General features: G+C 30.5%; 2 protein-coding genes across 2 annotated transcripts; one reads left to right on the plus strand and one right to left on the minus strand.

Annotated features, from left to right (window-relative positions):
* Positions 1–5,667: 5,667 nt before the first annotated feature.
* Positions 5,668–9,621, minus strand: LOC145062768 (Cyclophilin-like peptidyl-prolyl cis-trans isomerase family protein). The gene is made up of 10 exons (XM_079010362.1): positions 9,259–9,621; positions 8,655–8,833; positions 8,477–8,578; positions 8,271–8,380; positions 8,029–8,170; positions 7,706–7,919; positions 7,446–7,485; positions 6,896–7,088; positions 6,062–6,196; positions 5,668–5,905 (listed from the first exon to the last, which is right to left on the minus strand). The coding sequence occupies exons 1-10, from the start codon at positions 9,476–9,478 to the stop codon at positions 5,765–5,767; spliced, it is 1,476 nt and encodes a 491-aa protein (XP_078866488.1). The 5' UTR covers positions 9,479–9,621; the 3' UTR covers positions 5,668–5,764.
* A 6,285-nt stretch (positions 9,622–15,906) lies between these two features.
* On the plus strand, positions 15,907–16,868 carry LOC145064215 (uncharacterized). The gene is made up of 2 exons (XM_079011702.1): positions 15,907–16,515; positions 16,575–16,868. Exons 1-2 carry the CDS (start codon positions 15,907–15,909, stop codon positions 16,866–16,868), a joined length of 903 nt encoding a protein of 300 aa, XP_078867828.1.
* The last annotated feature ends 1,721 nt before the right edge of the window (positions 16,869–18,589 follow it).

Here is an 18,589-nt window from a genome sequence, read left to right on the forward strand (position 1 = left end):
CGAGTATATTTCCTTTGGGAAATGTATGAGATTTATATTCCTTCAGGAACAAGATCGAGATATGAGTATATTTCCTTTGACAAATGAGATTTATATTCCTTTGGGAACGAGATCGAGATATGAGTATATTTCCTTCGGAAAGATTAATATTCCTTCAGGAACGAGATCAAGATATGAGTATATTTCATTCAGGAAATGAGATTGATATTCCTTCGGGAACAAGATCGAGACATGATTATATTTCCTTCGGGAAATGAGATTGATATTCCTTCGGGAACGAGATTGAGATATGAGTATATTTCCTTCGGAAAATGAGATTAATATTCCTTCGCGAAGGAGATCGAGATATGAGTATATTTCTTTCGATACATGAGATTAATATTCCTTCAGGAACGAGATCTATACATGAGTAAATTCCTTTGGGAAATGAAATTAATATTCCTTCAGGAACGAGATCGAGATATGAGTATATTTCCTTCTTAAATGAGATTGATATTTCTTCGGGAACAAGATTGAGACATGAGTATATTTCCTTTAGGAGTTGAGATTGATATTCCTTACGGAACGAGATTGAGATATGAGTATATTTCCTTCAGGAATGAGATTACACAGAGAGTATACTTCTTACGGTAATTCAAATTTTTATATGAGTCAAAATGAGACATACAGAGTATATGAGCTTGATCATGAGATGCGATATATATATATATATATATATATATATATATATATATATATATATATATATATATATATATATATATATATATAAAGTATACGATATCCAATTGATATAAGACATATAGAGTGTATGAGATTAAGAATGATACAGATATATAGAGTATACGAGATTGAGCATGAGATGAGTTGTATGGAGTATATGAGATTGAGTATGAGATGATATATATATATATATATATATATATATATATATATATATATATATATATATATGAGGGTTCAATTGAGAAAAAAAAAAAGGTTGAGAATGGGGGAATCTTCTTAGCCACGCATTTATTTTGCCGCAAAACACTTAGGCGTACCGTCGGAAATGGATAACGGATAAACATGTGTTTTCCAACCAAACATGTTTCCTTAAACTATGTTAATCATTACCTTAATATACACAAAAACATAATTTTTTTCGTTTTTTTATTTTTAGAAAGTTATTATTATCGAAAAATTATTTTGAATATATCAAAATTCATAATTTTGTATTCTCTATAAATAGACATCCATATTGATATACTTTTAAGATAAAGTAAAAAATTTATTTTTTTTAGAGTTTCAGCTCTCGTTATTCATAAATAAATAAAAAAATCTATCAAATTTTTATTACAGTATATTCATTATTCACTTATGAATAAAACGTATGCGCAACTTTTTTTATAGTTTAAGTGTCGTTCATATATGAATATAACACAAAATAAAGTTTTTCTTACTTAAAATATATTTTTTACATCATCTTTCATCATATATTATATTTATATATGAATAAAACGTGTATTAGTTGTTGTTATATTTTATATTCATATATGAATAAAACATTTATCAGATTTTTGTTACAGTTAATTTGTTATTCATATATGAATAAGTAGTATAAATGATACTTAAACTGTAAAAAAAATTAATTATTTATTTTTATTCATAAGTGAATAACGAATGTACTGTAGCAAAAATCTGATGCATTTTTATTCACTTATGAATAACGATAGTTGAAAATATAAAAAAAAAATTATTTTATCTTAAAAATATATCAATATGGATGTCTATTTGTAGAGAATAAAAAATCATGAATTTTGGTATATTTAAAATCATTTTTCGATATAAACAGCTTCTTAATATATATATATATATATATATATATATATATATATATATATATATATATATATGTTTTTATATATATTAAGATAATGATTAACATACTTTAAGGCAACATGTTTTGTTGGAAACACATGTGTATTCCTTATCCATTTCCGTTGGTACAATAAAGACTTTTGCTGCAAAATAAATGAATGACTGATAACGATTCCCCATGCTCAACCTTTTTTATTTTCTCAATTGAACTTTTATATATATATATATATATATATATATATATATATATATATATATATATATATATATATATATATATATATATATATATATATACACGATTTAAACCAAAAAAAAAAGCATACAACTTATGAATAATAAGCCTTTTAAAAAACAATTAGTAATTAGTAGTTTTCGATTATTCCAAAAAATTGTATTCGGACACATTCAAACTTATTTTCTAATTAGAGTCTTATCACTCCAGCTTTGCGGGGCGACCAAACTTGGCGACATATGCAAATGTAGGGAGCAAACTTACAAACTTGGCAATATACGAAAGTTAAAAGGTGGAAAATGTAATGCTCAAATTTAAAAAGATAAAAGTGATATTTTACAAAGTATATGTGTGGAAAGTATCATTTACAAAGTAGGGAGTGGAAAGTAGGGACTTACAAAAATTTGGGACCAAATCAGCAACATAAAAAGATTTTGTGGCCAAAATCTAAAATAAAAAAGTTTTATGACCAAAATATGAAACTAAAACTTTACTGTTCTAAACCAGATTGGTCTTAATATAGAGTATAATGTGAACGTCGGCTTCTTAAATACCATGCCCCCTTTAACCAAATGCATGTAGCATGAAACTATCTAAACACTAAGGGTTATGTTTGGCGTATTAGCTGAAAAATTTGTTAATAAAAAATAACGTTTGGTAAAACTAGCTGAAATATATAAAATTACATAAAATGACATGTAAGAGTAAGGGTTTTCGTGGTTCGGTTTGAAACCGTGAAACCGGCCAAACTGGTCATCAGTTTGGTTTTATGGTTTGTATTTTTTTTTACGGTTTGGCTTGCGGTTTTGAACTTTTCAAAACCGTATTGAACAGTTTGACTTACGGTTTTTAAGATTTCAAACCGTATAAAAACCGAACCGGACCGTAGGATTTATATATATTAATTAATTTTTTTATATGTAATTGTATTTTGTTGTATTATATATTAATTTTTATATACAAATAATAAACTTTAAAACCCACAATATTTAATTATTGCAGTTTTTTTAACAATATTATGCAGTTTTTTGCTGTTTTGACAACTTTAATATTGAAGTTTTTTAACAATATTAGGTAGAATTTTTGTTGTTTTGGCAGCTTTAATATTGCAATATTTTTAACAATATTTGGTCGAATTTTAACTTCTTTAATACCTTTAATAGTGCATTTTTTTTTACTAAATTAGTTTAATGGACTCGATTAAAATGGGCCTAAAAATCACAAACCGTGAAAACAAACCGGAGGCAAACCATTAGTAACGGTTTGGTTTGGTTCGGTTTTAAATTTTCAACGGTTCAGCTTCGGTTTTTGCTTGACAAAACCCGTTAGTAACGGTTTGGCTTCGGTTTGACCTAAAAACCGAAAAAACCGGACCGTAAACACCCCTATGTAAAAGTATGTGTTTCTATAATTAATTAAGGGGTGTATTTGGAAAAAATTTTAAAAACTCCTAAAAAACTAGTTTAAATAGATTTTCAAAAAGCTAAGCTTATAAGCTACTTTTTGACTTACCAAAGACGACAACATAAAAAACTCAAAAAATAAACTAGCTGATCAGCTACATGTGGCGCGTCAAACACAGCCTAAACTTCAAAATATTTGAAGTGCATAGTATTTAGTATGCTTTTATTTGTATAATGAAAAGTGCATAATGTATAGTTTTTATGAAACTTATCTATGGTACCCGACATATAACAATTCTTAAAAACAAATATTCTGAATTAAGCCCAATCAATTCAAACTTTAGGAACCACAACCTTGATCCGAATCCAAAACCAAATGGTGGATACCCAATGTCATTGGGTATTGTACTTCCATTATGTTCACGTAATACATGTTTTGAAATAGGGAACGCAAAATATTTTGATGAGTGCTGATTACATGCATTGTTGGTCGACTTGCTTTCAAACAAAAAAATTATATAGCGTAGGGTAATATACCTAAGTTATTATATTTTGGTTTTCTTTGTTGTTTATATTTCTATATTTCATTTTGATGGATGAAAGTCATTCATTTTGTAAAGAAGTTTGCTACTATCACCATGACCTTTTATTTTCATTGTAGACCGACAAAACTCCTCATTAACTTAGATGACATACCAAAAGGTTTCTAGCCTAGTGGTATCCGATGTTGTTATCTTTTTTTTTTTGGTTGAGTGTTCAAGTCCCGCAGTGAACATATGTGAAATAATTTAGGTGTAGTTTAGTATATTTGTCGTTTAAAAAAAAAAATAGATGACATAATATTTACATTCTAAAATAACCTAATATTATTTTCTGAAATAGCTTCTCATTACAAAATGGTTAAATTGGAAATTTATTTCAAAAAGAGGTAGCTTGACTTTTGTAATCCCTTATAATACAGGGATAATGACCTTTAAAAGGTAATATATTTTTCGATTTGTACACATTTGGTCAGTAAGTTTTTTTTTCGTCAACATTTACCCTTTGAACTTGTTTAACTGTACACATTTAGTTCTTATGACCGGTTACTCTAAGTAAGCCGAAAAAAAGGACTTAATAGGGTAATATATTTTCATTTTGTACACATTTAGTCTTTAATATTTTTTTTGCACATTACTCCTTAATATTTTTTTTGTTGCAAAATAGGTCCTTTTGTTTTTCTACATGGTATAATCATTAGTAAGATGTTCAGAGTTGTTGATGTTTATAGTCACCGTGGTCTCGATTGCTTGGTTGCTTAGATTTTGTGGTTTGCTTAGATCTTGTCTTCTGAACGTAGTAACTTATTCATACAATCTCAGATTTTAACGATCCTTATATTTATGCATTTGTATTTGAGTCTGCTGTAATTTTCGTTTACATTACTCCCATTAAATAGTAATATGTTTTTACTTACAATTTTAGAAGAAAAAAAAAACGTTCATACATAAATACATAAAGACCGCATGGACATAAAGATTGTAAGTAAAAATATATTATTTTTTAACGGAAGTAATCTAAACGAAAGTTGTAGTAGACTTAAATACAAATGTATGGATATAAAGATAATTAAAATATGAGATGGTGTGAAGAAGTTATGACATTCAGAACACAAAACCTAAACCAAACCACAAGACCTAAACATCCAAACAGTCGAGGCCGCGGTGGCCTAAATCATCAATAACTCCGAACATCTTATTAATGATTGTACCACGTAGAATGCCGTAAGAACAACCTAAACAAACCGGTCATAAGTACAGAATGTGTAGTAAAACAACATGGACTTACTTTGCAACAAAAGAAATATACTAAGGACTATATATTAAAAAAATATTAAGAACTAAATGTGTACAAAATAAGAAATATATTACCCTATTAAGTCATTTTTTCCGGGTTACCTGATGTAACAGGTTATAAGGACTGAATGCGTATAGTTAAACAGGTTGAAGAAATAAATGTTGACGAAAAAAAACTCAATCTTTTTCTTTTTAAGTCATTATCCCTGTATTGATCTATACAAATTAGCACTCATTTTCAAATATGGTATCATTTACCTTCGATGATTGTCATTTTCCTTGTGAATTAAAAACGATTATTTATTTGAAAACTGTAATAAAATGAAATTGCAAATGCAAAAAGTCAAATATATATAACTGATTGATTCTCTATGACATGGTCCCACATAGTGTATAATAAAAATAATACATGAAGTTGAATATATATATCATCATGTAAGAGATTTTCCAGCCCATTCTCGTTCTCGTTTCTTTTGTTTTGCTATCATCTTGTTGAATTTTTCTTTTCCTTTTTCCAAAAGAGGGTCATGCACCACATAATCATTTGGATCATTCCTACGTGTCATATTATCCTGCAAATCATTTACAACAAAACAAAAATATATGCATCAGAGATATTTTAAAGTACATCATAATAAAAAAATTATTTAAACTTCTATAATTTGAAGTACAACGCTTCAACAAGTAATAAACTTTAAAAAAAAAAAAAAAAAAAAAAATTATGTTACCTTATCAGCCACAAACTTCAACTTGGCTTTAGTCCAATCAGACAAATCTTCTTCCGCTTTACCCTCTTGTTCACCATTAGATGCATCAGGTTTTTTAAACATGGATGTTTTAAACTTCTCAAGTTTAGCTAGCACCTACATTATCACAAAAGCAATCCAAAAAGATAAATACACATTTTATTTTATGTTTTTAAATATTTTTTTTCCAAATCTTTCTTTTTTCTATAAAGCGGTTATAACGTTGTACAAGTCCCTTTTGGCCCCACTTGTTACCTAGTACAGGGTACATCAAAACAGGTTGTACTGCGTTTGACATGCATCAGACCGACCGACCTCAAAATTTTCAATTTTTATCCCAATCAAAAAGGTGGGAACAAGGTAGGATAGATACTCACTCTCGGTCCCCCATCTATGCAACAGACGAAAATGCCCTTCATATCCCCATCATTGAAAATAGCAATACAAAGCTTATCCAGTCTCATCCCGTCCAGTTGGACGGGATGAGAGGGTACAAAACTGGCTTTGTATCGCTATTTTTAATGATGGGGATATGAAGGGCATTTTCGTCTTTTGCATAGATGGGGGGGCCGAGAGTGAATATATGTCCTACCTTGTTCCACCTTTTTGGGTGGGATAAAAATTGAAATTTTTGAGGTTGGTCCCGGTCTGATGCATGTCAAACGCAGTACAACCTGTTCTGTTGCACCTTGTACTGGTTAACACGTGGGGCCAAAAGGGACTTGTACAACGTTATAACCGCTTTAAAGAAAAAAGAAAGATTTGGAAAAAAAATATTTAAAAAAAAAAAAAAATGTGTATGAGAATATGACATACATCTTCTTCGTGGCCTTGACGCCTGCGTCTTTTTTGCTTTTGTAATTGTCTTTCTCTTTCATGTTCATTTAGAAGTTGCATGTCTGCATCTGCATTGGCCATACGTTCAGCTCTCACTTCGGATCCAATTCCTTTTTTCTTCAAAGACAATTTATCCACTTTCGGCCTATCATCATGCCTTTCACCTTTTGATCTTTTTTAATTATGTAAAAAAAGAATGCAAAACCTTAAGATGAGAGAAAATATAAAGCAGATAAAACGTACACAAGAAGTTACCCAAGTAGCATTTAGAGATTAGAAATAGGTTTAAGTGCAAGAAGTAGCAATGTATTTTCATTGACTTGTTTGTTATAGCATCCTACTTTCATTTTATTCCTATTATAGCATTGTACTTTTAAAAAAGTTTAATAAAAGGATTTTATTTTGAAAGTAAAATGCTATAAATGGGTAAGATGCTGTAATACACAAATATATGAAAGTAGATTTCTATTTCTTGAATTTAACCCTTAAAGCTACAAAAAAAATATAGTGGATTAAATTAGATAAATACCTTGGTGGAGACTTTTCATGGCTTCTAGACATTGAATTCTCTGAACATGCAACAGAGAAATCAAACTGTTAGAAATCAAAATGATGTGAATGGGAGATATATTCATATGTGAAAAAGACGTAAATGCCCTTCTCATCCCCATCAAAAAATAGCCCTAAAAAGCTTCTCCAGTCCAGTCCAATTCAGTCAAGTCATGTCCCTGTTAATTAAAAAAAAAAAAAAAAAACAGAACTTGAGTTTATTTGTGGATTGAAAATTACCTTTTTGCCCTTTTTTCTTGGTTGGCATATCACCAAGCTCTTTCTTCTTTTTAATAATCTGTTGACGCATTCGTGAATCGAAGTTTGCCTCGTCATCATCACTGTCACCTGCTGACTCAGCATCTGAATCCTTGGGTAACTCTTCCTTCTTGGAGCTTAAAGCTTCTCTAACACTCTTTTGCAAATCTCTTCTTGCTTTATCTTCAGATGGATCCTGCAACATTTATGTCATATTAATCAAAATTTGTTTATTTATCAACAATTCATCTATTAAGAGTTCACCATAAGAATAAAAAAAATAAAAAAAATATGTGTATACTTACCAATTTATCTTTTGCATTTTCATCTTTTAAGAGCCTAGGATCATTCAAAACATCATGACTACTTTTTATCTTAGTTTTCACAGCTGCAAGTTCTTTCTCCTCTTCTTGTGCTTCTTCTCCAAATGAAAGCAAGTTCAACTTTCTGTAAATATTGAACATAATCACATGAGAAAGAATACTTACAATATAAAGATTATCTAATCTCATGTTAACCACTTCAAAGACATGATAAAAGTGATTACTTTGTGGCCTTCTTTTTTGTATCTTTGTTGGCAGCTTCAACAGTAGTTGATGACAAAGATTTAGAAGGTGCAGCTCTTGGAAAAACATCATCAAATGGATTCCACAACACCTGAAGTTATTTGATAACAATCTCAATTTCCAACAAAATTGGCATTAATGAAGGTTTATTTTGAAACTATTAGACATTAAGCAGAAAAAATAATACCTCGATAGAAAGTATTTTTGGAGGAGAATCCAGAGGTCTGTCATCTTTATCAGTTTCAATATCACCAAATGTTAACAGATTATATATTGAATCTCCAGTGACCTATAAAACAAATAAAATCAATCAATATCCAAATATTGTGAACCTATGTATCAGTGAATCTGTTGTTAGTTGTTACCTTGCCAAATATCGTATTCTTCTTGTCTAGCCAATCACATTTATCTAGGGTTATAAAGAATTGACTTCCATTTGAATGTGGTGAACCAGTATTTGCACAAGCAACTATACCCCTATGGCTGAATCTTAAACGTGAATGGAACTCATCAGAAAATGTACCTCCATATATGCTTTCACCACCTGGATTCAGAAACACCATTTATGTAACTACTCCCTTCATTCCAACATGAGACATAAACTTCAAATGTTTAATGTCAAACCTCAATGTTTTTCAAAATTGCTACATATTTTGTTGGAATTGAGTCAGTAAACTAACCAATCCTTCCAAAATCATATCAAACATGAACTTGAAAATTAACCGCTTATTGCAGCCCATTTTTCAGGAAATGGAGGGGTAATGTTTATAGGATGTGAGCAATCGATTAACTTAGGTCAATCGCATAATCAGGAGGGCCATTACTGATAACACTGTTAAGTAGCTACAATGATATAGAAGAACAGTGTATCTGAGCGATTGAGTGTGTGTGTGTGTGTGCGCGCGCCCGCGAATGCGCGCGTGAGCATCTGATATGGTTGCATAGAGGAAGAGTTAAAAGGTGAAATACCTGTGCCAGTTCCAGTGGGATCACCACCTTGAACCATAAAAGACTTAATAATGCGATGGAATATGGTGCCATCGTAGTAACCATCAACGCACAGTTGAACGAAGTTTCTCACGGCTTTCGGCGCCTCCTTTGGCCATAATTCGATGTCAATCGCTCCGTAATTGGTCTGGAGTACAACCTTACCCTTTGTGGGAGGCTCCGATACATATATCGACGACATTAAACTTGTATCCGATGCGGAGAAGAAGAAGCTCAAACAGGTTCGTAGCTTAGACTGCAGTTCGTGTGTCGTCCAACTGTTTGTGTTAATGTCCCACCGGAAAAACCCCTTCTGGATAGATCCGAAGACGAGTAATTGATTTGACCCTGGGGCATGGAAATTGGAATGTTACCAAAAAAACGTTTAGAGCGAAATGCAAAAAACATCCCTAAACTATTTGTCGATATGCAAACGTAGTCCTTTAGTTGGATTTTTGTCTCCATGGCCCTTATTGCTACTTTTATTTTCCTAGCAGGTGTAGGACCATGTATTACATGGATTAATTTTAAAAAATTAAATACAAAAATTCTAAACATTTGAAAAATGTTTAAATTTATAAGAAAAATTAGAAAAATATTGAATTATAAAAATTAAAGTGGTTTTTTTCTTGTAAATTAAAAAAAAATTATTTAGATAAGTAAACAAAGGAAACTAATAAAGCTTTAATTTAAAAATGTTGAAATTAGAAGGAAAGTCAATTATTGCAATTATTACATTTAATATTATGTGGATTTAATAAAATAAAAAAAACCACAAAATGTCATGTGGAGAAAATTTAATTGAAATTAACCATAAAATGACATGTGGCTAAATCAATGTAAGTGTGACATGTGGCAAAAAGATTTTCATTTATTAGAGAGGATACTATACCAACCAATCTCCATTCTACTATCTTTTTAATTTCTAGGAAATCGTCTAATTATATTTTTGGTCCTTGTTAGTATGTGAAACCAAATAAAAATAAGGGTCTAAAAATATGAGAAAATTACAAATTTAGCCTAATACACTAATTAATTTGTGGAAAATAGTCAAAAAAAATCCAAAATTGCAATTTTAGCCCCTAAAATCGCAGATGGAATAAAGCCATCTGCGATTTTGAAAGTCCGTCTGCGATTTTGCTATTTCATCTGCAATTTCATGTTGTTTTTGTATAAAAACATTTTTTTTTCTTCATTTTTCACTTTCTAAGTTGAAGAATCTCTCTATCTCTCTGTGTGTGTGTGTGTAATTTCCTTTGACGATTTCTTCAACAATATGAATGATTTCTTCAACAATCCCGAAAATATGGCAAGATCTTAACTCATTTTATGTTTTAATCAACATTTATCTAGTGTAAGTTTTTTTTATTTATGATTTATTCTATTAGTTTTTGTAAAAAAAATGAAACTATATTGTGTGTTATTTGGTAATTATGTTGTATTTGATAGATAAAATATTATTTATTAGTAGGCTTAAAGTTTTGATGTTATTTGGTTAATGGTTGTATAAATGTATAAGTATAGACTAGGGTTGTTCACTATTTGGATAAAACTGAATTATCCAATTGGACAATTTGGATCGTACTATTTGGTTCTGATATTCACATTTTTTGATTGGTTTCAGCAAAACCGAATTATTATTTTGGATTTTGGATTGGTTTTGGTTTATAAACTAAGGACCGAATGGTCCAAAAAAACTGAATAACAACTTATTATCTATTTTTCATATGTATCTTTAACTATTTATAAATTTAGTAAATTTTATTTTTAGTTATTAGAAATTTTCATCGAATATACTACTTTAAAATTACATTTTATCAAAAAAAAAAAATTCAGTGAAATATTAACTATAATATATTTTCTTAGTATTTGTTCATAAATTATAATTTATAAAAAATATAAAAAAAAAAATAGGTTCTTTATAGCTTTTGCTAATATTCAAGTTATATATTGTTCAAAATGTCTTGCTCTTGAAAACCGAATTATAAAAATCGATCCAACCGAATTGTAATTTGGTTGGATTGGATCGGATTTAAATTTAGTTTGGACTATTTGAATCGATGTTTTGAAAACTGAAATCTATTTGGATTCACTTGATTGGATCGTATCATACCGATCCTTCCAAACGAACACCCCTAGTATAGCATACGTAAAATATGCATTGGGTTGTTGTACATTTAGTAAAATGGCTACAATATGTTGTTGTTTTTTACTTTTCTTTTGTTTATTTGTCGTTTATGTTGAAAATGGTTACAATATGTTTTTGGTTAGTGTTTGTATGAATGTACAAATATAGACTGCGTAAAATGTGCATTGGATTGTTGTACATTAAGTAAAATGGATACAATATGTTCTTGTTTTTTACTTGTCGTTTATGTTGAAAAATGATTACAATATGTTTTTGTTTTTCAGCAAGAATATAAAAATTCTTGTTTGAATGTTGTTTTATGCATTGTTTATGTTTGTAATTTGAATGTTGGATTATTTATTTATTCCATTTAATATCCCGATATTTTTAAAGGAAATAGTTGTTAAGTTTTCTAATTTTTTGTTGTTTTTTCAGCATGATTATAAAATTTTTAATGTTAAAGCTATTGTCAACTTAAAAGGATCGGGGTATAACATTTGGGAAGTATTGGAGGTGCTACATGGTGCACGACGCGATAGTTTTAGACAAACTGTGTTTGGTTACTTGTTAGACGCCCCTCATTTACAAGGGGACAGATTGTTGTTCCATAAAATGTTTCTTCATCGGATACGGTCGGACGCCATTTTATCCGAAATGGCATAAAACGGTTATATTTTAGAGTGGGGGATACGAAAATGGTTTATGGCCCGGAAGAGTTTTGTTTGATAACCGGATTTAATTTTGGCGTGTATCCCAAAATGATTGGCAAAAAAGTCTCGGAAAAAAAGTTACTAGTAAAAAAAGATGTTTATTGTGTGAATGGCTATTTCCGAACCATACAAATAGTTCGGTGAAAATTTGTGACTTGAAAAGATTTATTTTAAATCATTCATTCATAGAAGCTACCGACGATGATGCAGTTAGACTATGTCTTATATACGTTTTGTGTGAAGGATTTTTGGGAAAAGAAATAAATGACCGGGTGCCGCAAGACTAGTTTTTTTTTGCCGAGAATTTGGATGTGTGGAACATGTATTTTTTGTTTACTTTGAAAGTTACATATTATTAATGTTAATGTATATTATAATTAATATTTTTTTTGGCAGTTTTGCTTGGGATAACTATCTTTGGGAGTTTACCTATGACGACCTTGATGTGTTCATTAAAAGACTTTTGAGTGGTATTCATTAAAATATGAGGTTTCAAATGCATGAGGTGTTTGCAAATTTTTATGGGGGTTTCAAATGCATGAAATTCAAGAAAAAATGCTAGCTTTATAAGTATGTATGATATGTGTGTGTGTATATATATATATATATATATATACATATATATATATATATATATATATATATATATATGACAAGGTTAATGTGTTTCTTATATTTATTGTGTGCTAAAATGCACAAATAGGAATTTAGTAAGATTAAATAATTATTTAATTAAATAAGATAGATATTAAATGATTTCCATAATTGTATGTATATTAAATGATATCCATAATTATAATTCTCTTTTTATAGAAACTAATTAAATTCGTCTTTAATGTCAGCAATAACATTCTTTCAGAATGAATTCGCATCTAAGTTTTTATGTATGAATTCATTTTTTTGTTTCAGGACTCACTCACTTAAAATACAATAAAGTTGCATGGAATATGAAGAACAAAAGTGTATTCTACTAGAATACACTATCATTCTGCTAGAATACACTCTCATTCTTCTAGATATGAATTCATTTTGAACGAATATTATTGTTGACATTAATTACGAATTTAATTAGTTTCCATAAAAAAATATTATAAGTATGAATATCATTTAATATACATATAATTTTTACTAAATTCTTATTGGTGCATTCTAGCACACAATAGATGTGAGAAACATTTGAACCTACCTACCTATATATATATATATACATATATATATATATATATATGTATGTGTATGTGTGTAATCTAATGTTATTTGATTATCAAACGTTAAATAATAATTATTTCATACATAATGTAGTACTTCAACAGTTAAAACATAACAACGACTCCACCATTTTTTTAACGCTACAACTTCAAAACTTTAAACATAACAACAAATAGACCAAGTTACTGACGTTACAACTTCAAACTTATCAAAAAATTAAAAAGCTTATAATTTGTAAATAATAATTGCCAAAAACAACACCCAACTACAAACCAAAGGTATCTTCAACTCCTTATTTTCTAATTGAAAGTGTTTATTAGACTTAGCTACCTTAGTTATCACCATAGAAGATTGATCATTCTCTTCATCAACCCAATTGATAAACCCGCATTTTGGTCCCTGTAATTTAAAGTTAAACAATAAAAATAGTTGTCATATAAATATGAGGGCGTAAATATTAAGGAACTAAAGATCATGATACCATATATGGACAATCGTAAAATAATCTTTCTAGTTTTTAATTGTACCCGATATCCTAATGATACGTTCACCTCCGCAATTGCAGTATGCCATTCGCCTTATTTTTTTATCAAATAAGTCTGACTTCACAGATAAATTTCATGGAGTGAGTATTACTCATTTATACAAGAATTATGAACTGCAAACAAGTAAAGTTTGAGTATAAAATCAACTGGTTTGACTATGAATCCAAAATGTTGGACTATGAACTGCAGACAAGTACAATGTGTTATCTTGTCTATCTGTAAAGTTTGACTATGAAATCAACTGGTTTAACTATGAATCCAAAAAGTTGAACTATGAACTGCAGACAAGTACAATGTGTTGTCTTGTCGATCAGTAAAGTTTGACTATGAAATTAACTGGTTTGACTATGAATCCAAAATGTTAGACTATGAACTGCAGACTAGGGATAAGATTTGGAACCGGAAAATCGGACTGGAACCGAAACCGTTAGAACCAGAATATATAAAATCGGTTCTGGTTCCGGGTTTAAAAATTGGCTTTATTCGGGTTCCGGGTAATCCGGGTTTGGGTCCATCGGGTCCAGGTAAACCGGGTCTAAAAACTGGAACTGGTGTTAGGAACCGGAACCACTTTTAGGGTTGGAACCAGTTTTTGTGAAACGTTTACAAGATGCATATCTCTTTCGTTTCAACTCCGATTGACATGCGGTTTTTTCCAAAATGTATTTTAGAGTTTGTACATGATTTTAGACTGTAAATTTGCCATTTTTAGTTTTATATTCATTGACTTACAGTCCCCAAAGTCAAGATATCAAAGCTGAAATTTTTTAGTTTTTCGGTTTTTTTGTATTCTGCGAAAGTTTTAAAACACGTATATTTAATTAGTTTGAAGTTGGATTGACATGTGGTTTTTTCCAACTTGTAGTTTAGAGTTTGTACATGAGTTTAGACTATAATTTTGTCATTTTTGGTTTAATATTCAATGATTTACAGTCCCCCAAAGTCGGGATATCAAAACTGAAAATTTTCAACTTTTCAGCTATTTGTTTTTCTACTTTGTATTCTGTGAAAATGTTAACACATGCATATCTCATTCATTTAAAGTTGGATTGACATATAGTTTTTTCCAAAGTGTAGTTTAGAGTTTGTAGATGATTTTAGACTATAATTTTATCAATTTTGGTTTCATATTCAATGAGTTACAGTCCCCCAAAGTAGGGATATCAATATGAAAATTTTTAAAGTTTAACCCACTAAGTAGTAAGTAATTACCAAAAAATTTCGGTTTTTCTGGGTTTTCCGATTCTAAACCCACTTTATCCGGTTTCAACCTACCCACTTTGATGTTTTCGGGTTTTTCGGTTCTAGACCCACTTTACCCGGAACCGAACCGTAACCGGTTCCTATATACCGGTCCGGTTTCCGGTTCTACAAAATCCCGTTAACTAGTTCCGGGTTTTCCAGGTCCGGGTCCATCCGGTCCGGGTTTGGACCCACTCTCATCCCTACTGCAAACAAGTACAATGTGTTGTCTTGTTGATCAGTAAAGCTTGACTATGAAATCAACTGTTTTGACTATGAATCCAAAAAGTTGAACTATAAACTGCAGACCAGTACAATGTGTTGTCTTGTCGATCAGTAAAGTTTGAGTATGAAATCAACCGCTTTGACTATGAATCCAAAAAGTTGAACTATGAAGTGCAGACAAGCACCAACTTATATATATTTATAATTGGATTCGTGTGATGATTGTAAAACACTATCATTGCTTGTGAAAATGAGTACTTACACCGAAAGAAGCTTTTGTCACCTACCAATATTATTTCATAATATTAAAAGAACAAATCCTAATACCTTCACAACCATCAAGAAAACAGATACCAACCGATTTCAATTATGTTTCGTGGCTTTAGGTTGCGTGGTACAACATCTTTATTTTATTGAGTTAATTAATAGTTGTAGGTAATGTACCTTGTGTACATTTTGTTTTCCACTAATATAAGTATGCTTTATTATGCAGATCCGTACCTTCCTTAGGTGTATGATACCGTTAATATATGTGGGTTATTTACCCCTACTTGGCAGCTATCTGACAACAATGTACTTTGTGGTGGCTTTGGACGGAAACCATGAATCCCTACTCTTAGCAGTTGGTTTGAGAACATTAGAGTGTGAGGAATATTGGCAATGGTTCATGATGAAGTTAAAAGAATGTTTAGGTGACGATACAGAGGTTGGTTTCATAAGCAACCTATGTGATAAAATAGGCTTTGCCGTTGAGAGAGTCTACCCAGATTTGTATCATGGGTATTGTCCTAAAGATATAGCTAGAAAAATACGAGATTTTGTCGGACACAATGATACCGAAGTCAAAACGTTGTTTTGGAAGTCATGCAATACATATAGTGTTCATGATTTTTACTTGTGTTTGGAAAGCTTGCAAAGTGTATGTACAAATCCACCTTTTTGCACCTTCCTTAGGAGTCCACTTTTTTGGCTTGACAATATACCAATTTTAAAATGGGCACGTGCATTTTTCCCTAAAGTACGTTACAATGTTAAATCGATTGATATTCCTGAAATTGTGAAAAATATATCCACGTCCACACATGAGTTACCTATAACAACGATAATTGAGTTAATCATTAAGTCGATACAATCGGCGTATGATGAACGGGATGAAATTGCAAGTAACTTTATACTTATAGTTTGTTTTTTATTGTGTTATTATTTATAAATGAACAAATATCTTATGTTGAGAATAAGGTTCAAAAGCATGTGAACAAGTCTTATAATTGGGTGGCAAGACGTATGTATGGGGATACATTTGAAGTCGATGACAGTTTCGACACCATGAAAGTACAACTTGAACATAGTGTATGTAGTTGTGGGCAATGGCAAAAAACCGATATACCATGTGGGCACGCTACAACATCTCTAAGAAGTCGTACGTCTGAAGCCATTCACGAAATGGTTGATTATAAGTTGACTGCTACCGTGTATCGAGTTGCATTCCGATCTGAGACGGTGAATCCTATAACATCACATGTGCACTGGTAAATACCAAATGAAAGGGTGGTCTTGTTACCTCCCAAATAGAAGTAGTTATTCATGTACCCTGTTTTCTTTTTATGTCGTATTATGTAGTAGTTATTCATGTACGCCGTTGCATTTTATCTAGTAGTTATGGGTTAATGTTTTAATGAAGTGAATATGGATGTGTTTTCTTAATTCATTTTTACTCGTCATTAAGGAAACGACATACATTAAAAGTGAGGGACATTCATTAACGACTCACAAAACACACGTACAAAAAAAACAATGTAACTAACGAAAACAAACAACATAATTAACATGCATATTAAAAGTCGGGGACATTCTTTAAAAGATTCCATGCATCCCCATGCGTAAACTCCCTACCATCAGATTCGAAACAGTATAGTTCCATAGCCACCTGTATGAGAATGTCTTCATCCATATTCGCATGTTTATTATCCAGATCGTTGTAAATATATTGAAAATGCTTCACCTTTTTTTCGAATCCATAAACTTCGCTTTGACATCTCTTCTTCTTCGATATTGAGTATGCCCCATTTGATGGTGAAACAAATGAGAGACACGAGAGATGAGAAGAAGAGAGCTCTCAAGCTCACAATTTTAGAGAGAAAAGAGACAAAGAAAAAACTAGCTAGTTTTTGGTCTTTAATCTTCTTTATATACTTAGACACAAGTCCTAAGTGACTATACCTTCCAACCAAGTCAAAGCATGGCCATAAAAGAAGTATGGGATGGATGAGGAAAGACAACACATAATCTCTTCTCCTTGGGAGATATTTTTGGCCATAAGGACAAAGAAGTGATGGTTGTGTGTGTTTTACTCTCGGTTATAAACTAGTATATACATCTTATATTTATAAAACCCATATTTATATAAATGGAATTCTAAAGGTCCAAAATGTACACAACTTATAAATCATACTATATGAGTAACTAGTTGTTTTTCTCTTAGAAAAGATTATTTCCATTAATAATAATTTTTCCAATTAATTAAAAGTGTTTATTATATTTAATAATAATCAAATTACTTTAATAAATAATCAATAAGTAGTAACTTGCTATAAGACATGACTCTATAGGATCATATGTTATTAATTAGAAAATATCATTAAATAATAACTCTTGGGCATAAAGATATTTCGTAAATAAATTAAGTAATTATTAATTAGGACAAATAAAACGAACTATAATGGAAATAATATTGAATGATGTCTTTAATTTCATCCACTAAAATCGAGTACTATACACATGTAAAATGATAAGTTGATAGGATGATCCATCATGTCTAAGTTCGTAGTTTTGGAATAGTTCTCATAAACAAAAAGATAGATTATGCCTTAGATAGAAGCTCTTCACTAGGTTCCTCCAACCACTACATTCTATAACTGTAATAAATATATTAAAGTGAAATGGAAATTTCATTAAGTTAGGAGTTGACTATGGTTATCGTTATTGTGACAACCGGCAAAATTCTAGTCAAATAAAGTTAACAAGTCAAACCGGTCAACCCAATTAACCCTTGCATGTTAGGGTTTACGTTATGTAATTACTATACAATTCACTATTTTAATGAGGAATCATCGTTTGGAAAGTTCGAGTAGTTAAATTTCCTTAGCCTTAATAGTGCTAAACAATGAACCAAACTGATAAAATACTATTGCACACTCATTGGGAGTGTGTAGGACCCTTAAACATAGCTTAACGGGGTTTACGGACCTTGCGTT

Source organism: Lactuca serriola, chromosome 7 (genome assembly GCF_051521515.1).
Source record: "Lactuca serriola cultivar US96UC23 chromosome 7, Lser_US96UC23_V15, whole genome shotgun sequence".
Taxonomy (NCBI): domain Eukaryota; kingdom Viridiplantae; phylum Streptophyta; class Magnoliopsida; order Asterales; family Asteraceae; genus Lactuca; species Lactuca serriola.